This window comes from Camelina sativa, chromosome 4, assembly GCF_030686135.1.
Source record: "Camelina sativa cultivar CO46 ecotype springtype chromosome 4, ASM3068613v1".
NCBI classification, from domain to species: Eukaryota; Viridiplantae; Streptophyta; class Magnoliopsida; order Brassicales; family Brassicaceae; genus Camelina; species Camelina sativa.
The window spans coordinates 7,831,816-7,854,835 of NC_141883.1; the positions used below are offsets into that span (position 1 = coordinate 7,831,816).

General features: G+C 31.8%; 1 protein-coding gene, 1 long non-coding RNA gene and 3 pseudogenes across 5 annotated transcripts; all 5 read left to right on the forward strand.

Moving 5' to 3' along the window:
* The first annotated feature begins 2,611 nt into the window (after nucleotides 1-2,611).
* Nucleotides 2,612-4,365, forward strand: LOC104780089 (AAA-ATPase At3g28510 pseudogene; annotated as a pseudogene). Its single transcript, XR_015596651.1, has one exon. The product of XR_015596651.1 is annotated as an AAA-ATPase At3g28510 pseudogene (transcript).
* A 1,364-nt stretch (nucleotides 4,366-5,729) lies between these two features.
* Nucleotides 5,730-7,423, forward strand: LOC104783675 (AAA-ATPase At3g28570, mitochondrial pseudogene; annotated as a pseudogene). Its single transcript, XR_015596128.1, has one exon. The product of XR_015596128.1 is annotated as an AAA-ATPase At3g28570, mitochondrial pseudogene (transcript).
* A 4,234-nt stretch (nucleotides 7,424-11,657) lies between these two features.
* Nucleotides 11,658-13,427, forward strand: LOC104780090 (AAA-ATPase At3g28580). The gene has a single exon (XM_010504553.3). It carries the CDS (start codon nucleotides 11,674-11,676, stop codon nucleotides 13,294-13,296), a length of 1,623 nt encoding a protein of 540 aa, XP_010502855.3. The 5' UTR covers nucleotides 11,658-11,673; the 3' UTR covers nucleotides 13,297-13,427.
* A 6,209-nt stretch (nucleotides 13,428-19,636) lies between these two features.
* Nucleotides 19,637-20,252, forward strand: LOC147945579 (uncharacterized). Its single transcript, XR_015596180.1, has 2 exons — nucleotides 19,637-19,822; nucleotides 19,924-20,252. It is a non-coding gene; the product is annotated as an uncharacterized LOC147945579 (long non-coding RNA).
* Nucleotides 20,253-21,208: 956 nt separating this feature from the next.
* Nucleotides 21,209-22,800, forward strand: LOC104780091 (AAA-ATPase At3g28610 pseudogene; annotated as a pseudogene). Its single transcript, XR_015596652.1, has one exon. The product of XR_015596652.1 is annotated as an AAA-ATPase At3g28610 pseudogene (transcript).
* Nucleotides 22,801-23,020: the final 220 nt, after the last annotated feature.

The window sequence follows — 23,020 nt, forward strand, 5'->3', positions numbered from 1 at the left end:
TGGAGCGTTCGGAATTGGAAGGATCGTAGGCTCTGCCTGATCTGTTCCTGGGGTGATCGTTCCACCCGACGACTCCGCTTCTTTGTGTCCTTCGTTCGTAGTTCCAGTCATCTCGTCCAACTGTAGTAGATCCGTTCTTCAAATCCTTAAGAAGATTTCGACTTGATTCCCCTTACCTGGTGCGCCAAATTGTTGATGCTAAGATCAGTCACAATTAGAATGTTTAGTTAGGCAAAATGGAGTCGAAATGATCTTTATTAATCGGTGCCGGGGCACAAAAAGAACGGGCTACAAAGTGAGCTTGACGAGCTAAAATAGCAAAAAGGCAAGGTGAAGGACGAGCTGCGAGCTCGCCGATTCTAAGCTTTGAACGAGGAAATCAACACTTCTGATTCGTCTTCTTTCCTAATTTTTGGCCAATCTCTCTTTACGGACACTGAACGTCTGTATTTATAGGAAACTGTGTCGGTTCGTCCCCCGAGAAGACCAAAATACCCCTCTTTCTTTAAAGGTTTATTTGGGGCTTTAATGGACCGAATCTTCTGGTAAGGAGTGTGGATCTATCCCTAACAAATGCGAAGATTTTATACCATTTTTGAAAATTTTGACAGAAATACGGAGATAACAAGAAAGTAGAATAACCAAAAATCTATTTTTCCTTATTATTAATTCTATTCAAGGATATACCTAAGACTAGCACTCACCGACTCACGTTTTACGTAATAAGTAGTTAATTAGTATTGTAGTATAACCACTAAACTGTCTTTCAAACTGATAAACAAAACTGTATGATATAATCAGAACTTTTTTTAAAAAAATCTTTTTTAAGACAATAGTGTTTATGGAGTCTATATTATATTTCTTAATAAAGTGTTTCTTTCTTTCAAACTTTCACTAGGCAACAACCAGACGACAACAGAGAGCCAAGCCAACCACAAGCAACTTTCACAAATAACACTTCACAATTAATATAATTGAAAAAAAACTTTCTTTCAAACTTTTACTAACACTTGTAAGTTAATTATTATAATAACAGAAACCAGTTTAAGGATGATTGAAACTAGGCATGGCTTTCGTGAGATCATCATAATGAATGGGTTGGAGTACTGTTTTAGCCAGGATCATGTGTTGGGTAACCTTTTTGGAGTTAGATATATAAAACCTACTCAAATGTGGACTTAGGTGTTGACAAGATTTTTTGAATTATACAGACCTAGCTAATTGAATTTGGAGTATTTGTTGGATCTGACTTTCAAGAAAGGACTAAGATCAATTTCCTGACATGCAGCAGCTAATTGATATCTTAAATCAATTTCCTGAAGAGCCATAGAAAAACTCGTGATAGTTGGCTCGCTTGCCCCTCCCACATTATATGGGTTCTAAGGACGTTTTCTGACTTGTTTTCTACTTAAGCTTGTGATTTTTCACTTTTGAAGAGGTTAGACCATGCCTCGGTCAACTCTTACGAAGTGATGAATATTATTGTGGATGGGTTACTATTATGCCTCTGTATACCTTTGCATTTCTTTGTTGAGATTTATTCTTCCCTCGTTCGGATACTTTGGCTAACGGTTAACTTGTCGATTTACTCTGTTGAATATACTCTTGCGAGAACAACGACTCATTTTTTATTTGGTAATAGTACTAAGAACTAAAGCTATTAAGATTTATCATTTTGCAACTTTATGAAATTTTGTAATTTTAAGATAAGATTGATGAAGATATGAGAAAGACACAATCCGCAAAAACAAATTCAAAAACATAATGCCATAATGCATCATATATATATATATAAATGTTTAATAAAGTTTTATATTCATTTATTGTTATAACTAAATTAATACTTTAAATAATATAATTAAAACCTTTACAGCAAAATTATCACAAATCAATAATGTTGACACATAATGAATCATATTGTTACAACAAACTCACCACATAACTCAACATTTCATCACATATTTCTAAAATACGCTTGTATATATACGGTTTACAATTTACATACACGGTTGGAAACCCATATACATAGATGTGCAGACTTTTAAAACGGTAAAGTGTCGTACTATATTCTATATACAACAATTTTTTTAAGGTTCAAAAAAAAAAAGAACTGTCGTTTTGTTAGTGTTTTGAAACGAAAACAAGAAAAAATATTGCAACACGTCTAATGCAAATTTAAACCAACTTCACGTGAAAATTAAAAAAAAAAAAAAAAAAAAAAAAAAAAAGTAGGTGACTAGGGAAGCTTGTGACTAGGGAGTACCCAACAGACCATAACTCTGTACATAATACCATAACTCTATATTCAACATCGAACGCTTTATTACTTGCTCCAGAATTGTGGTCAGAACTCAGAATCATTTTGGTCCCCACGCCTACCTTCAAACTCAAAGCATCTTCATGATTTAAGCAAATAAATCAAAATCTTTGAATACTTTTAGTCAAATTCGTACTCAAGAACATGAAAAAAATATATATATATGAATTCAAAATATAATATATATTGTTTCATTAAAATAACAATTAAAATTTCGTGGCATTTTTTTTTTTTTTTTGAGACACTCGATAAATAGAGAGTGAGTGGTTAAAGAGAGATAAGACCAACAAACAGAACAAAAAAAAAAAGATGTCTGAGACAGGATCGAGTTGGGGATTCACAGGCTCGACTATGACGAGTCTTATGTTCTTATGGGCGATGTACAAACAAATATTTCCTTACCATCTCCAAATCCACGTCGAGAGATACGTTTACAAGTTGATGGGATGGGTTTCGAGCTCTGTTCATATCAAGTTCAACGAGTCTTCTGGAGAAGGTCTCGAGAAAAGTAAAGCTTACGACTCCATACGCAACTACTTGTCCACAAAATCAACAGCTCTCGCAAAGAGATTAAAGGCCAACGAATCTAAAAGCAGCAAGTCTTTGGTGTTGAGCTTGGACGATCACGAGACAGTTGAAGATGTGTTCGAAGGTGTGAAGGTGAAGTGGTCTTCAAGCGTGACAGAGAACGGGAACAAGTCTAGTATGAACCGTGATAAGGGTTCTGTGGAGAGAAGGTACATGACTTTGAGTTTCCATAGTCGTCACAGAGAGATGATCACAAAGACTTATCTTGATCATGTTTTGAGAGAAGGGGAAGAGATTGGGCTGAAGAAGAGAGAGAGGAAGCTTTACACTAACAACTCGAGTCAAGACTGGTGGTCTTGGAGATCAGGAAGTAACTGGAGCAACGTTTCTTTTGATCATCCTGCAACGTTCGAGACTTTGGCTATGGATCCTGAGAAGAAAGAAGAGATTAAGAAGGATTTGATCAAGTTTAGTAACGGGAAAGATTATTACAGGAAGGTTGGGAAGCCGTGGAAGAGAGGTTATCTCTTGTTTGGACCTCCCGGGACAGGGAAATCGACTATGATATCGGCAATGGCTAACTTCTTGGGGTATGATGTGTATGATCTTGAGTTAACGACAGTGACAAATAACTCAGAGTTGAAGAAGCTAATTTTAGAAACAAAAGGGAAGTCTATTGTTGTGATTGAAGATATTGATTGCTCTCTTGATCTTACGGGACAGAGAAGGAAGTTGAACTTGGAAGATGAGGAAGAAGAGGATATAGAGGAGAAGATCAAGGAAGCTGAGAAGAAGAAGCAGAGCAAGGTTACTTTGTCAGGGCTACTTAACGCCATTGATGGGTTATGGTCAGCTTGTAGTGGAGAGAAGATCATAGTGTTCACAACGAACTTTGTGGATAATCTTGATCCGGCATTGATACGTAGAGGAAGAATGGATAATCATATTGAGATGTCTTATTGTAGGTTTGAAGCGTTTAAGGTGTTGGCCAAGAACTACTTGGAGATTGAGTCACATGACTTGTATGGAGATGTCAAGAGATTGGTGGAGGAAGTGGACATGTCTCCCGCTGATGTTGCTGAGAACTTGATGCCAAAATCTGACGAACAAGATGCAGAGATTTGTCTTAAGCGTTTGGTTAAGTCTTTGGAGGAAGTGAAGGAGAAAGCTAAGAACTTGGCTGAAGAAGACGAGAAGGAAGCTAGGAAGAAGATGAAGAAGAAAGCAGAGGAAGAAGAGAAGAAGACATTGAAACCATAATCAGGATGAAGCTGAACTAAAACGGTGGCTGATTGATTCATTTGCTTAATGTTTTTAGTTTATTTGGTAATTGAGTATTTTAAGTTTAATCTTAGAACATGTTTTTTAATGTTTTTTCTTGGTAATGTCTCTAATTTTCCCTAACAGCAAATAGCTGCTATCTTAAAGAAGTGTTGAACGTTCGAATACTTCAAAACCTTTCTTCGGTTTCTGTATTGTGTCGATGTTCATATCTCCGGTAAATCAGACTTTTTAGATCCGACGACTTATCCCATACTAGTAGTAGTCTTGCGATATATTTGATATTTTGTTGTCGTGATATTGTAAAAGAATGATGATACCAATTAGTAGAACCAATGTTTCTTGGTCTTTGGTTATATGACCTCAAATAGAATCAACAAAAGATTCTCTGTGGCGAATCTGAAGATATGAAAAGATGTATAGCTTGTTCCCCAAGGAACCATCTCTCTCTGCAGTCCTATCATAAACTACTGCATGGTCTGACAACAAAGTACTCTTTTGCTGTTGTATAATTTATCTCCACTCGACTCCTCCACTCTCCAGCTTCTGTTAACCAATCACGAGTAGCTTAGACATTATCTACATTAAATAACAAATTTGTGAGATTTTTAAAAGTTTTACTTATGAACAAATTTGTTGTGAGTTTTAAAAGTTTTACTTGTGAACAAATTTGTTGTGATTTTTACTTGGCTATATAGGAATATTTCTGTGATGAATATATAATAACTTGATAAAAGAAAAAGCAAAATAAAGATTATTTGAAAATCTTGGTATGACGTAGTGGTACATCTCAATTATTAAAGCAAATATTACAAAAATATTTTTGAATAATTTTTCAGTCAATTTCGTACCCAAAGCAAGTTGGAAAAAGATATGAAATTGAAGTGTACATAAAGATAAAAATTTAGAAAACTTGGTAAACAGGAAAATAGTAAATAATAAAATTTGGCTATGTAAAAAAATTTATATGAATCTACCTATTTGGGCGAAACGACAATGACATTTTGGAAGAAAAAAAAATAAGTTTATGAACAATACAAGGATACGAGTTAGGTGTGTATATCAATGGACTGAAGTGACTATGTTGGGTTACGCCCATGGATGGCATGCGAAAATTATGGTTCAAATGGCTTCTATTAGGCATAGGTTTACGTATTAGAGTTTACAATAACCATTTCTAAATCTCCACCCATATCATAATGAAATAAAACTTCCCATCCAAAAAACAAAAAAAAATAAAAGACAATATTTATCAACCAACAAACACATAAACCACAATATAAAGAAGTAAAAACATAAAAAATAATAGTAATAAATAAAAACATAACAAAATCTTATAAATTCATAATAACACTTTAGCGCGTAGCGCGGTCAACTTTTAGTAACTTATAGAAAGAAGTCTAGAAGATTTCCATTAAATAAAAAAGAAAAATGTAAAGTAATTAAGCAAATAAATCCTTTATAACATTTGATAAATCATCAATTATCCTAAAAATGTCAAAATAGTTTGACCAAAAAGAAACCTTTTTAGTAGGAAGATATTATATGTACTATTTTCTTATCAAGAATAGGCAAAGATACAAAATAAATACAGAGCCATGAATTAGAAAGCGATTAGAAAAAAACTCTTCCACCTTCTTCATTCTGTTACATAAGGGAGAGAACGAGAGACACACAACACATACACAACACAATCAGAGATTATGAGCCAAACCAAAAAGAGAGAAGATCAAACCCTTCAAACTCACAAAACCAGGAAACCAATCATCAAAATCTTGATGGGATCGATCGTGAAGCCAATGTTTGGAAATAGCCTGACAATGATTGGATCAAACATAGCTGGTATCTTCTTCGTCTGGTCAACTCTCAAGCGATACTTCCCTTGACAGATCCAGCAGCTTCTCTTGAATGCAATCCAACGAGTACCCATTCTCAAGAAACTCTCAGACAAGATCATCGGATTCTTATCCCCTTATGCTCACATCAGTTTCAGCGAAATCGAAGAGCGTAGATTCAACTTTGCATACGCAGCTGTCAAGACCTATCTTGGTGCAAAAGTTAACTCTGGAGTGAAGAATCTCAAAGGGAACCAGCTGAAGGAGAACACGTCTTTGGATTTGAAAAGGGACGATGTTAAGATCAAAGAGGAGTATGAAGGTGTGACGATGTGTTGGGAGATTTTGAAGTGTGCTAAAGGGAAGAAGATATGTAAGCTTACGTTTCATAGACGTAACTGGGATGTTGTCACTGGTTCTTACTTGAGCTACGTTATGGAAGAAGGGAGGTCCATTGAGGCTAGGAAGAAGAAGGTGAAGGTGTATATGAATAATCCAAGTTTACATTGGAAGCATCATACGAAAGGTCTATGGACTAGTGTTGATTTCGAGCATCCTGCAACTTTTGATACATTGGCGATGGATACTGAGAAGAAGGATGAGATTTTGAGTGATCTTTTGGCTTTTAGAGATGGCAAAGAGTATTACGATAGGATCGGGAAAGCTTGGAAGAGGGGTTACTTGTTGTTTGGGCCTCCAGGGACAGGTAAGTCTACGATGATTGCGGCTATTGCCAATCTGATGAAGTATAATATCTTTGATCTTGAGTTGACTTCGATAGAGAACAACTGGGAGTTGAAGAAGCTGTTGATATCAACGACTAGTAAGTCCATCATTGTGATTGAGGATATAGACTGTTCCTTGGATCTCACTGGAGAAAGGAACGGTAAAGACGTGAAAGGCGATAAAGAAGGGAAGAAGAAGAAAGCGCTTACACTCTCAGGCTTATTGAACTTCATAGATGGGATTTGGTCAGCTTGTGGGCAAGAGAGGATCATTGTGTTTACAACGAATCACTTGGAGAAACTTGACAGAGCTTTGATTAGAGAGGCTTATTGCACATTCGGTGCTTTCAAGATTCTTGCCAAGAACTATCTGAATCTTGATTCACATCCCTTGTTCGGAAAGATCGAATCTTTGCTTAAAGAAATGAAAATAACACCAGCTGATGTTGCGGAGAATCTGATGGTGCAAGATCTTCAAACTGAAGTTGATGGCTCACTCAATGGTTTGATCAGAGCTTTGGAGATAATCAATTGGAACCAAAATTTGAAGGCCGATGGACAACACAGCAAGGAGATTAGCCAAATTTAAAACCAATGATCTTCTCCTAATTTGATAATGTAACTTCATTAGCTGCTTTGAGTTCAAATCTAGCTTGTAAGATCAAACTTGTTGAATTAAATAGGTACCTTAATATTAATGTAAAAGTTTACATCTTATACATTTTTGATGGCAACCATTACCATACCAACCTGTGTTACATTGTGTTGGTACTCTAATTAATGGTCTTAAACCTTGCAGCTAGCGTTTGAAAAAAATATATGAAAAACTTATAAACTCTGAGTTGAGAACGGTTCTTTACGGTGTATATAGTTGATAAACTCACTATATCTCATACTTGATTCAAACACTCGCTCGGAAAGACTTTAAAAAGAGACTTGAAACAGAACAAAGAACACAAAAAAAAAAAAAAAAAAAAAAAAGAGAAATTGCTGAGACAGAATCACGCTAGAACCAGATCTCAAAACGACACAGTTTACTCTAGGTACCTGACGTCATTGTGAAAAAATGTTAAGTGAGATGGGCTTGGGCCTACGGGTTAGCTTAATCTTCTTTAAAAACCCTCTGGTGCGCAAGAGTCTTTTGCAGTAGACTTAGACGTTTCATATGTGAACAACTCAACTCGAAGACAACGCCACAATACGATTCCTCTAAAATCAAGAAGCTTCATAAGAAACTAACTATAAGAACTCGTTTTTAAGTATTCAAAGACAATCAAAGACACGACCAATTCACAACAGGGAGATTGACAATGACATCATTTAAGTATTTAACCGATGAGATTCTAGTATTTTATATAGTTTGATGCTACTGTAATAGCTATTTTGAATTAAATAGGTACCTTCGTGTTAATATAAAAGTTCACATCTTATCTTTGTGTGTAATACTGATTATCTTTACAATTTTGATTTCTCAGTTTACTTTTGCATCTAATTAGAATGCTAATTAGCTAGTAATAGTTTTTGTAAAACTAAATAAAAATTGCAAGGTATATGTACTATATGGTACAATTGAAGTGAATTTTCAATTTTATTTTTTAACATCGTCTACAATAGTTTGTGCAAGAAAAGTAGGCTGTTAAATAAATATTGCAAGGTTATCAGTCTGGTTATGATTTCACTTTTGCATCTAATTAGGATGTTAATTAGCCCAGTTTTTCTTTGCACATTTTTCACTTAAAGAACTTTTGGTTATTGATCATTGTTTGCAAAATATAGACATAGTACTTGGTTTAGTATGATAAGTCAAAATAATAATTATGTTGACACATCAATATGTATCATGATCCTATTAATAATTAATTTTGAAAATCAAACTTTATATAATAAGATATGCGTTATCTTTGTGAGATTAGTAGAAGAACATATCACCATAATCTAATTCCCATGAGAACAAACTCAATATCATGCAACCATTTACCAAAAATCATAATAGGTTTAGCTCGGGACCAACCCAGCCCATGATCATGCCTTCAAGTTTTGTTTTAGACATTTTCCATGTTGAATCTGAGAACTATGAAATTAGAGAGGAAACGTCCAATCAGAGACGTTCTCTTTTTCGAGTCAGTGGACCTAAACTAACTCATCAATTGTCTGTATCTGTGACCGTATAAATTGGACCTTGAACTTATAATCATAATAGTCGTACTACGTTAGAAAAACAAACGTCTTCAAGGAAACTCATAATTCATAAACATTCTGAATTTCTGACACAACCCACGAGAACTCAACAAAATTTGTTTTTATTAGATACATATCTCTATCATTTTAATTGACGACCAAGAAGAATCTTAAGTTTCTAATGGATACCTTTAAAAAATTCAAAAGAAGAAAACTCTTTAAAACTTAGATTGATGCCTTGCTAACTTCCAAACACTTAAGATTTATTATGAATTTATTTCTGCGTTATTGATGTATTGACTGCTCAATTTGATTTCGAGCTAGTCGACGAAATTTTAGATTGATGCCTTACTAACTTCCAAACGCTTAAGAAATTTTAGATATTATCCAATCCTATTCTTGTTCTTTATGAAAGTTAGTTATCAAAATGCTTTTCAACCACTACAAAAGTTAATATATGTAATAAAAACAATGCAGTACACGTAAGATTCATTTAGCAAAGTAGTAGGGTTGTCTATTTGTAAATCTTATATAATAAAATAAGGTTTTTTTTAACTTTGCCTACCAGTATGATATTTGGCACTCTACTTTTGTGACATATGTCATTCTGGTTAATTTTAAATTTAACATTCTATTTTGTTTTATTTGACTTTATTTTATTTGTATCTTATGTAGTGTATAGTTTGTTAAAAAAAAGATAATTGTTGTATAGTTTGTTTTCTTAAAAATTTTTTCAACATTGTTACAAAAAATATATTCCTTACATTTTTTAGTTTTAGCATCTAATATATTTCATAACGAAATCATACACCATAGAACTTAAAAAAAAAATACTGATCAACCCAACAAAAAAATATAAACAAATTGAAACCAAATAAGAATAGAAAATGGTTTCATATTTTTAAAGTAAAAACTGAAACCAAATTAATTTATGATAGATTAATTTAAAAATATAGAAGATTTTCTAATATATATATATATATATATATACATATATCACATTATATTCAATAATCATATATAATATATTAAAGACACAACTCAAATTTGTATTTAATAGTATTCTATAAGTTACAGTTTGACTGTCTTTAAAACATATATACTAAAAAAAATGGTATGATAACATAATTGTTTTATCTCCCCCATGAAATAATAAAAAACAATAGTTTCAAAATTAATTTATTGTTAATTATACTATTTATTTTAAAGTAATTAGAAATAGAGACAATTTATAGAAGAAAAACATATTTATATTAAATTTGACACACTTTTATTTTCATGAATTTTATAAAAAAATTAGTTAGACTTAGCTTAGAGTATAAGATATTTGTTTTGTGATATCATATCAATAAATTATTTTAAAATTGACTTATCATATTATAAAATTTTTTGTTGTTAACTATTACTTTTATATATGAAAATAAAATTAATATATAAGACAACATAATTTATCTATCAAAGTAAGGTCTTACACCTTTTTTTCTTAGAATACTTATCAGTTTTTTTTTCCAAAAAAAAATAAATTATAAATAAATTAATTTATCTTAATTATTTAACGAACAGACAAAATTTAATTAACTTTGTTGTAACTAATTGTCCTATTACTATAAAATGGTTTCATACATTTCAAAGTAAAAACTGAAACCAAATTAATTTATAATAGACTAATTTAAAAATATAAAAGATTTTCTAATATAGAAAAAACTCACATTATATTCAATAATCATATATATTGTATTAAAGACACAACTCAAATTTGTATTTAATAGTAATTTATAAGTTACAGTTTGATTGTCTTTAAAACATATGTACTTAAAAAAACATAATGGTATCATAACATAATTGTTTTATCACCCTTTGATATAACAGAAAATAATAATTTCAAAAATTAATTTATTGTTAATTATACTATTTATATTCAAATGATTAGAAATAGAGACAATATATAGAAAATATATTAAATTTCACACAGTTTTCTTTTCAATGATTTTTTTATAAAACTGGTTAAACTTATATTATAAAATATTTGTTTTGATATTGTTTTAACAAATATTTTAAAATTGAGTTATCATATATAAAAATATTTTTTGTTAACTATTACTTTTAGATGATGACAATAAAACTAATATATAGGACAACATAAAATTATCTATCAAAATAATTTAAGTAAGATCTTATTTTTTTTCCTATACTACTTATCAGTTTTTTATTTTTCAAAAATAAAAAAATATAATTTATAATTTATCTTAACTATTTAACGAAAATACCATATATAGTTGACTTTGCTATAAGTAATGGTCTTATTATTATAGTAACATACTGTTTAAATAATTTCAACAATATATTGTAATCAAAAATATTTACTAATATGTACTTCAACTTGACTCTTCTATGAAACAATATATTACATATATATATATATATATTATAAATTGTAGTTGAACCGTAGTATTATGAATATTATTTTTCAAGACATATATTAACAATTACATCTGTAAATTTCATATATAATTGAATAGAAACTTCATTTTTTAATTTCAAGTTAATAATGCATACATAAACCAGGGCTATTTTCTAGTATTAAATATTATAAAGAACTGATAGTAGAAAAAGCACATTTGAGTTTTTAAACCAAGCAATTTCCTTGTCTTTTCGATTTTTTTTGTTTTGTAATGCACTTTTTCCATATAAGTTTCGTCATTAGGTAGCTTCCTGTCACATGTGCATGCGCAGACGTACGACATAACAATTAATAATATAATGTTGAATTGTTGATAGAGACTTCTCAAGTATATTTATTAACAGTTTAATGTATCCGAACCACCATCCTCTTTCCACCATCTTCTTCACCAATAACTCAAAACTAAAGCTTCACAAGAAAAAGAAAAAAAAAATGGCAACGATGGGTCAGTTATGGACTAACACAGGCTCTGGTCTAGCAACTCTCATGTTTGTATACACAATCTTCAAACAATTCTTCCCTCAGTTTGGAGACAACTTGGAACCGTTGTTTCATAGAATCTTCGGTCTCTTCTACCCTTACATCCAAATAACATTCCATGAGTACAGCGGAGAGCATTTCAAGAGAAGCGAGGCTTACTTGGGGATCCAGAGCTACCTCAGCAAAGACTCATCTGCTCGAGCCAAGAAGCTTAAAGCCAACACAACTAAAGGAAGCAAATCTCTTGTTCTGAGCATGGATGATAAGGAAGAGATCACTGACGATTTCGAGGGCGTTAGGGTTTGGTGGCAGTCGAAGAAAGAAGGAGCTAGTAGACAATCGTTCTCGTTTTACCCTGAAGCTGATGAGAAGAGGTTTTATATGTTGAGGTTCCATAGACGTGACCGAGAAGTAATCATAAAGAAGTATCTTGACCATGTTATGAGAGAAGGGAAGACGATAGAGCTTAAGAACAGAGAGAGGAAGCTTTATTCGAATACTCCAGGACAGAACCACGGAAACAACACTAAGTGGAGTCATGTAACGTTTGAGCATCCAGCTACGTTTGATACTCTAGCTATGGAGGAGACGAAGAAGGAAGAGATCAAGAGCGACTTGGTTAAGTTTAGTAAGAGTAAAGATTATTACAAGAAGATTGGCAAAGCGTGGAAGAGAGGGTATCTTTTGTTTGGACCACCCGGGACTGGGAAATCGACCATGATCGCTGCAATGGCTAATTTCTTGGATTATGATGTTTACGATCTTGAATTGACAACGGTGAAGGATAACACACATCTGAGGAGGTTGTTGATTGAGACGTCGGCGAAATCGATTATTGTGATTGAAGATATAGATTGTTCTCTTAGCCTCACGGGACAGAGAAAGAAGAAGGAGGAGGAAGAGGAAGATGGAGATGATAAGAACATGATTGAGAAGAAGATGATTAAAAACGAAGGTGAGAATAAAGAGAGTAAAGTTACTTTATCAGGGCTACTTAATTTCATTGATGGGTTATGGTCAGCTTGTGGTGGTGAGAGGATCATTGTGTTCACTACAAACTTTGTGGACAAGCTAGATCCGGCTTTGATTAGGAAAGGAAGAATGGATAAGCATATAGAGATGTCGTATTGCTGTTTCGAAGCGTTCAAGGTGTTGGCCAAGAACTATTTGGATGTTGAAGAGAGTGAGCTGTTTGAAGAGATAAAGAGGTTGCTTGAGGTTGAAGAAATCAAGATGACACCAGCGGATGTTGGGGAGAACCTGTTGCCGAAATCAGAAAAGGAAGGAGCTGAGACTTGTTTGAAGCGGTTGATTGAAGCGCTGAAGGAAGAGAAGGAGGAAGCGAAGAGGAAGGTCGAGGAAGAGGCGAAGCAGAAGAAAGAAGAAGAGGAAGAGAAGCAAAGGAAAAAGGAAAGGAAAGCAGAGATGGATGCAGAGAAAGAGAAGAAGAAAAAGATTGAAGAAAATGGTGAAGAAGAGCATCGAGTTTGAAGGGAACATGTTGGACTATATATTATCTAGTCGGAAAGAATTGTAGTGTTTTATGAATTGTAGTGTTATATTATCTCGTCCATCTTATGAATGTTTTGTGTTTTATTTAGCTAACCAGAAGATTCAGAACATTGCTCAGCCGTGTATCAAGAAGAAAACTAATTACTACACCAAAAAGTCATCGTTTCTAAACGAATAATATCATAATATTAATAGGGAAACAGAGTCTCATCTCTACGAGAGTTTCCCACGAAAGATCATTGCTTGAAGCCTAGAAAATTTCAGTGTTATGTTTAGACCTGCTTAATCAGTCATTTCATAGCCAATCCTTACCGGATTTATTTGCAAAAAGAACATAGAAAAAAAAAAAAAAACAGACATCAAATAATTATACATAAATTTTTCAAAAATATTTATAAAAATATTTACTGATTTCTTTGCAAAAGGTTGTAGTATAAATTGGTCATCATCAGTAATTGGATAGATCATAGAACTTTGCTGATATATGTTAAAACATTTTTACCGATCCTCATCGCCGGAAAAAATTCTCTACTAATCAATTTAAAGTCTTAAAAGCCAAACTTTTACCAATTATGTCTATTTTTATTGTTTATAGTTTGTACGTACAGATTTTTTAAGTCACAAATGTGAGACTTTTTTGCTGTAAAAAATAAATAATAATAAAGCTGTAGTTTATTTTTCTCTATCTTACTTTCCCTGATGATTGAAACATTCTTTTTTAATCTATGTATAATTTATCATAAATGATTTATTAAAATAGGTTTTTTATTTCTATTATTTTGAGATCTATTTTTCATAATAATTTTTGCATCAATAACTATTATAACCCATAATCAATTATTTTATATCTTTATATCTTTAATTTGTTGAAAATCTTGATCTAATCATTTTTATGAGTTTTTCTATTTTTAAAATTTTTATTTTTGATAGAATTTATTATGTTGCCACATAAATATATTCTTAGCATAATTTATATTTATGAAAAACATACAATAAAAATAACAGTCAGTATTAAAATTTTAACAGTTAAAGTTTCTACAGTCAAAGTTTCTACAGTCAAAGTCTTTAGAATTAAAACATTTACAGCCACAAATAACAGCCGTCACAAATCAGAGCCTAATAAATATTATTTGTTTATATAACAGTAAATTCAAAAAATTAGAAAATATCTTAAGGCCAGGATATGTGCTGTTTAAATTAAAAGATGTGCTCTTTGTGAATGAGAGCAAAATTGTGTAAGTTATTTTTATTAAATGTCCTCCGATTGTGGCAGTGTGAGATACCACTTCCATAAATCGAATGTCTCATCTTTGTTCTTAAATGCGACATGCTACATGTTTTTTGAATTCGTATTGGTCTTCTTAGTGGATCTCGTTTGATTTAGATATGCTCATGCATTATTGTTATAATTTCCAACTTATTGTAAGAAAACGGTATACTAGATTTAGGAAAAGGGTCAACTATTATGCGGCTCCAAGCAAGCGTAATAATAGAACCGTATTGAATGTATTTTAATATAAAATCTGAAGATTTTGTAATGGCAGGAGGAAAGTGTTGGCAGGTAGGGGATTCGACATTCATTGGGTGGCGGAGTGTCGGAGAGTTGTTCTACTCCGGAAAGCTTTTGACGGGTCAGGTTTTTCGCTGGTGGCGGTTCGGAGACCGGATCCGAATACTCCGGTCAAATAATCTATCTGGCGATGTAGTCGCAAAATTGTGGGCTTTGTATTCGCCGGAACTAGTAGATTTGATTCTCTGCCTCCGCTTAACCGCCCGGCTTCAACCTTGTAGCTGTTTGGTTTACAGGTCTTGAACCCGTTAAAGGATGAGACCCATTAAAAAAAAAATGTTGGCAATTTCATAGAAGACGGAAGTATGATATTGTCTATGCATGGAACAAGTTTTTAACTTGGGTGGTGAAAATGTGTTTTACGCCAAGTTGTTGGACGCCATGGTCGCAAATTTTCAAAGATCTATTAACTTCCTCACACCTAGAACAGTCATCTTTGGCTTAGGTTTCAACTTCACACAACAAATTACTTGACTTACATTTTTTTTTTTTTTTGAATTACTAAAAGGTTTCGGGCCTAGGTCCGTATATCCTCTCATGCCAGAGACCAGAACATTTGATATGGTCTCCTCCCAAGCGCCGTCCCTCGAACCAGCGACCTCTAGACTTTGATAAAGAGTCTTTACCAGTTGAGCTATTGACGCTTGGTTACTTGACTTACATTTTTAGACCGAACATTTTCGGATAGTCTGTGGTTTAACGTTTTATCTTTGTGCTGCCAAATTCTTATACAAGCAAATCATTCTTTGTTGTAGCTTCACAAAAAAGTCCTTGATCATAGATTAACTACGCTCCCAAAAAAGACGAGTAACATTATTATTCGACCAGTATTTCAAACTATATACACAAGATGAAGAATGGAGCATTGAACCAATCGACTTAATGTTAATTGGTTTTTATGGAAATCAATAACGAATAATGGTTTAGTTTACGTAAACTTGTTCACATATAACTAGCAAGCACATCAAAACATACTAAAGTTGTCAACTATGTCCCTGATCATCAACTACGAAAGTTCCAGAGAAAGACGAGTAACATGCATGATTGCTTGGCCAGTCTGCCATATGGAAGTCAACTCCGGTAATCCTATGAGAGGTTCATTGGTAACCGTAATCGGAGAGGTTCATCCAACAATGGAGACTTACTTATTAGAGAATGTATGTAGTTGGTTTACCTTGGTTTAATCTCTCGTATAGTTTGGTTAGCATAGTGGTTAAGTTTCACTTGTATTTTAATCTTAATTTGTATCTTCACTTCACACTTGAATGAAAAAATTATCTTTTCCCAGATTCTGTTTTCATCTTTCTCAATCTTGTTCATGGGAAAGTTGATAGTACTTTAAGCGACATTGTGTAAAGTAGTTGTCATTCAAGTTATAATATAATTTAGGCGAATACGATAAAATTTATGTAACGTACGTTCATTTGTTAGCTTGAATTAGAACTTTGAGCCTCCTCAGCTTCTAGTTCGGATCATTTGTTTGCAGTGGCGGACGCAAGGCATTGAAGGGTGGGGCACGTGCCCCACACTGTTTTTTTTTTTCATCTTTTCTTCATACAATTTACACAATTATTTTCAGTCTAATAGGTAATTTTAAAAGGTGCCCCTAGGGCTGGGCACTTGGGTAACCCGTTCGGGTTCGGGTATTATTCATTCGGGTTGGGTAAACGGGTTTAAAAAAATAGAACCCATTGGGTATTTTTAGATATATGGGTTCGGTTCGGTTCGGGTACTACTGGGTTCGGGTCGGTTTGGGTTATAAATTTTAGAACCCGATTAGTACTCAAACTACCGGGTACCCGAAAAAATATAATTAAAATTAATTAAATTTCAATAAATTTAGTTAAATTTTGACTTATGTAACAAAATATTTTAGATATTTTGATTATTTTTGATATTTAGGTATAAAACTAAATGAAATATTCAAAATTATAATCATATTTTGGGATAATTACATTATATTAATGATAAATATTATAAATATGTTTATGCTTTCGGGTATAATGGGTACCCAAACGGGTACCGAATATTACCCGACCCTAACCCGAACTCACAGGTATTAGAAAATAGAATCCAATAGAGTTTTATAGGCAAACCCGTACCCAACCCGAACCCAATTTTTCGGGTCGAGTTCCGAGTTGGGTATTCGGGTACGGTTTTTATGCCCAACCCTAGGTGCCCCACTCTAATTACAAACCAAAGATGGGCTTTAACGCTAAACGGCCAAACCAGTCAAATTAAAGAAGGAAATAAAATATTTCAACCCAAAACAAAACACCCATATAAATTTTTTTATTTTCATAAACAAATGTATCCCACAATTATTTCTTTTATTTGTGCAAAGAAAGCCTGCGAATTATAACAACGATGGAAGATTTATATATAGCAATATAGCATCATTGACCTAGATATCAGGAATTTTTAGAAAATTTATATATATCAGGAATAAACCAACCTTTAGAATATATCAAAGTAATTCTTTCTTTTTTATTGTTTTTTTTTTCAGTTCTAACTTTTAAAACAAACGTATTTATACTTTATAGTAAGTAATATTTTGTGATTAATTTATACAATGGAAAATTTTCTAGTTAGAATAATCGTTTTTTTGTCTAGTTTTTTTTGTCTAGTTTTTTTTTTGTCTAGTTTTATAAAACTATTTTCTATGCTTCAAACTTATGCATTATGTTATTTTATATTCTAATTGATAATTTGTTCATATATCAGTATTTTAATCCAAAATAAAATTAATGGTTTCTAAAGGATAGTCTAATTTCGTCTAAGGAAAACTTTTAATATGAAATATATGGATCGGATGATATAAAGCTTTTACTTATCGATACCATGAGCCCACATATATTATACTTTCTAAACTTTTCGGAGCTCTTGGCAACAAATAATTGCTATAAAAATTCGTTTATTTATTAGCCAATAAAAAACTGATAACTATAGGAATTGTAACTAAAACTAGTTTTCTTCCTATAACTATATTATATAGGAATTTAACTATTGAGCATAAGCATAAGTGCATAACACACTCACACACACACAAAAAGAGTAGAACGTCCGTAGTAAGATAGATTCCGTATATAGAAGTGTAGCACGTAGTAGAAAACGGTCTAGACGATGTTGATTACATTTTAGAACCACCTATGATTAAAAATACTGTGAATTTAGACAGAAATGAAAATACAATGAACGCGTAAACAGTTTAACTAATTAAAATGTGCGTAAGTTATTGTATTTATTTTCCATTTTGTTACCGCTATCCGTGGTTTTGTCGGAACTCGTACACACGATATCCATATCTTATCAGTTATCACATTCACATAGTTGTTGTAATGATTCATTTGAGCACAGAGCACCTACGAAAGTGGTGTGAAATTGGCTTTTAAAAACACGCAGGACGAAACGTTCACATTACACGGTTCTTTATTTGGACAAACAGATCTTTATCTTCTTCAATAAGTTGTGGAAAAATGTGGCCAAACCTGATATGTTTATTATATACACATTTAAACAAATATAATTTGTAATATATATATTGGAGTAGGAAAATGACAAGTAGAAGCTCGGAAACTTCGGAAAAGGTAAAAGTTATGCAGATTCGTAAATGATGATCATATAAAGATTAAAGACAAATATTTTTGGTTTTTATCCAACAAACTATTAATAAAAAATTGATATTTTGGTCTAAAACTTGAGAAACGTGGTATGGGAGAGTGTAAATATATCCCTATTTATTTTTTATGAAATTTTAAATTTATTTGTATTTAATTATTATCAAGTTATTTCATAATCTATATTTCTAATTTTAAAATTTAATAAAAAAGTTATAATTATTTTAAAATTTTGGAAATATATTTCCTGCCATGAGGATATTTAAAAATTAAAATAGACCGACCAAGTTGACTCTATTGGACTTATGGCACTACAAAAAACAAATGGTTGATTGCATCACTTAAATAGTATCACAAAAGTAAATGATATCAATTTAAATGACTTATTAATAAATGATGCATGATTATGTGTTTAGCATCAATTATTATTATTGATGTCGTAATCGAATAATTTGATATCAGTTAAATAAAAGTGATATAATTTTATTTGAATTTGCATCAATTCAAAAATATTTAACAGAAAATATAATTTACATCACTTAATATAATGATACAAATTGTATTTCAATTAAATAAATGATACAAAATTGATATCAATAATAAAATGATGTTAATTCAAACACATTCGATTTAAATTAAATAAATATATTCCAGAATTTTATTATATCAGTTGCATATAACTGATGCAAGTCAATATTAATTTACATGTGTCAAAACTCAAAATATTCAATATTAATCTCTTTTATTTTCCAAGGATCAATTTATTTTTCCATAAAAATCAGAATCAAACATATATTACTATTTCCCAAAAAAAAGTTTTATAAATTTCTATTATTAATTATTTTAAAGATACGAAAATAATATTTTTAAAAATATAAATTATGTTTATTTTATTTTATTTATGAAAATATAATAAATACGTTTTCCACCTAACAAACCTGCAAAACAAAATTATTTTCAAAATAATTAATCATTATTTCACAAATATTTCCATAATTAATAATTATTAAAAAAATCGTAAATGTTTAAAAATCAATATTATCACAATTAATCAATATTATCACAAATGTTTAAAAATCAATATTATCACAAATATTTTCCATAAATAATAATTATAAAAATAAAAGAAAACAGATCTGTTTAGATATCTTAACATGTTCTCCATCTATATAAGAAAGAAAAAAAATTGAGAGTGATCAAATCAAAAACTTTTGTAGAAGTTCTTCTTTGAATGTCAACAAGACAACCACTGGTAAATCAAATTATGCATTTACAACACATTTTCAGCATATAATCATCACATCTAAAACATTTAAAGGTAAAATGTATTTTCTTCTCCCTATTTTATATCAAGTTTTTTTTTATGATCAAATATAGAATTCTAATTGTTCCTCTGTTATTTTTGTTTTATGTACTCAGAAAATCTCAAGATGAAACAACAATGTCATAAAGACAATGAAAAAGAAAGGGAGGGAACAAAAGCAATATGTGTTTCATATAACACTTATGAAGATACATATGACACTTCAGCAAGAAGAAAAAAGCTCTGTTATCAATTTATTATCTGAGTTCATATCAGTCTTTTTTTTTTCTGTTTGTAATTCAACGTTGAATTTATGATCTGATCAATTCATATCAATTTTTTCTTTTTGTTGAATCTATATTAAATTAGATGCATTGTATTTATGTTTATTTATTTATTTTGTAAATAACAATTTTAATAAAAGATATTAGTACAGATTCAAAAAGATTTTAATAGATATCAAAGACAATTTTTTCATATTAAAATAATTTCAAAAATATTTTAAATAAATGAATCTGTTATTATTATTAAAACAAGAAATCTTTTATTAGTATCAGTTATTCATAAATGATACCAAATATTAAAATCATTTATAAAAACTGACACAATAATTTAAAATTATTTGTTATAATTGATTTAATATAACATCAGTTTGAAATAAATTGATGTAAATTATTTGCATCAACAAATAGTAAATCATTTTTTAAAGTGATACAAATTATATTTCCATCATTTAAATCTGATACAAATATTTAAAAAAAAATGATTTAAAACAAAAAATATTTGTAGTGTGGATTGATAATTCGTCGCTTGTATCATGCATTTTTATATAACTTTCATCATCGTCCACTAGTCACTACTACGTACGTACTAAATAATATGCTAGCTTTTAGACGATCGTGTTTGGAAGGGTCATTAGGCAAAAATTTCTACGTGTTCAATAGTATTACAAAGAGAAGAAATAATATGAAAATTTCTACGTGTTCAATAGTATTACAAAAATTTCTACGTGTTATGGCGACTCTTTGTTAATTGAACCAAATAAAGCTAACTATAGTTTCTATTGTAACCTAATAAATGAAACAAATCAATACACCAACATGAAAATCTTCTGAAAAAAGCATATATAGTCAAATTGTGGCTCCTCATAATTATCAAAACCAGATAAAGCTTACTAAAATGTTAACTTAAATAATAATATTTGGTAGTGAAAAGGAAAAACAATAATACTTGTGGCCCAAGGACTTCCAAAGTCGAAACATATACATACATAAAGCAAAAAAAAAGTACATGATTTCTTGGAATATATACACACGTTACTTTTACTCGTTTCTTTGGAATATACACATTACCTTTACAAGTAATACACCCACTATATATTACTCATAGCCAAACACAACCAACTCCTAAAAAAAACAAAAACAGATTTTGCTCTAAACAATGATGATGATGGGAAATACATTTGGTTCAAGCTTGGCGAGTTTATTCTTCTTGTGGGCAACAATTCAACAAATCTTCCCTAACCACCTCAATATCGCTATCAAAGAGTTTCTTATTTCCACAATCCAACAACTCTCATTTTTCCAGAAATTTTCCGACAGATTCATCAACTTCTTCTCTCCGTATGTCGAAATCAATTTCTCTCAGTACGAAGACTATCAATTCAATCATGCTTTCTCAGCTATCGAGACTTACCTTGGGGCAAAAGAAACTGATAAAGCAAAGCACCTAAGAGCAAGCCAGGTTAGAGAGAGTAAAGGCTTGGTTTTGAAACGAGACGAGGCTAAAGTCCGAGATGAGTATGAAGGAGTTAATATCTGGTGGGAGATTGAAACTGATTCCAACGGATATAGAACGTTCAAGCTCACTTTCCATAGACGGTCACGAGATATTGTAACCGATTCTTACATACAATATGTTGTTGAAGAAGGCAAATCGATTGAAGCCAAGAACAAGAAGATGAAGTTGTTCACAAATAATCCGAGTTCTCAGTGGGAATCAAGCAAGGCTAGTCTTTGGAGATATATTGACTTTGAGCATCCTGCGAACTTTGAGACGTTAGCTATGGATCCAAAGAAGAAAGAGGAGATCTTGAGTGATCTTGTTGCGTTTAGCAATGGTAAAGATTATTACAAGAAGATTGGGAAAGCTCGGAAGAGGGGTTACTTACTGTATGGGCCACCGGGGACCGGTAAATCGACAATGATTGCTGCAATGGCGAACCTTTTGAACTATAGTATCTACGATCTTGAACTCACAGCTATACAGAACAACTCGGAGTTGAGAAAACTACTCACTGCTACTTCTAATAAGTCTATTATCGTGATTGAAGATATTGATTGCTCATTGGATGTTACGGGTAATAGAAAGAAGAAGGAGAGCTACTGGACAAGATTGACTAAAGATGGACAACAAGGTGATGAAGAAGACAAGAGTAGTTTCGTAACACTCTCGGGGCTTTTAAACTTTATTGATGGAATCTGGTCTGCTTGTGGACAAGAGCGGATTATTGTCTTCACGACAAATCACTTGGCCAAACTTGACCCGGCTTTAATCAGGAGAGGGAGAATGGATATGCATATTGAGCTGTCTTACTGTACTTTCGAAGCGTTCAAGATTCTAGCCAAGAACTATCTGGATCTTGATTCTCATCCTCTTTTCGAAAAGATTGAGTCTTTGATAAAGGAAACAAAGATCGCACCAGCTGATGTTGCTGAGAAGTTGATGAAGAAGAATCGTGAGATAGATGCTGATGGATCTCTCAAAGACCTGATTCAAGCTCTAGAGAGGAGGAAGAAGATTCAGAGAGATCAAGTAGATGAACACAAGGACAGAAAGAGTTACAAGCAACTAAAAGCATTTCGCATGTTATTTTAAGCCTGGCTCATGGTTAACGTTTTAGAATCTAACCATTATAGTTTTATTGAACTTTTGAGCAATTTCAGAGACAGTGTAATGTTCCTAACGTTTCCAGCTTTCGTTTTCTGCAAACTCATGCTCCTTGCCTGAAAAGAAAATCAAGAACACAACACTAAAAATCTTGTCTGTTCTAAGAATTCAAGAATATATAAAACAAGAAAACCAGAAGGAAAACTTTGATAAAGTCTTTAGTGTTTTTGATAAACTCTGTGAATTCGACTAATATTAGATGAAATGAAATCCCATACAAGTACGTACCTGTTTCCTAATATACCCTTAACAATCTCTAAATAC

What these genes read in the sequence shown, in the direction of transcription:
- LOC104780090 (XM_010504553.3), top strand. Translation starts at nt 11,674, where the DNA reads ATGTATCCGAACCACCATCCTCTTTCCACCATCTTCTTCACCAATAAC.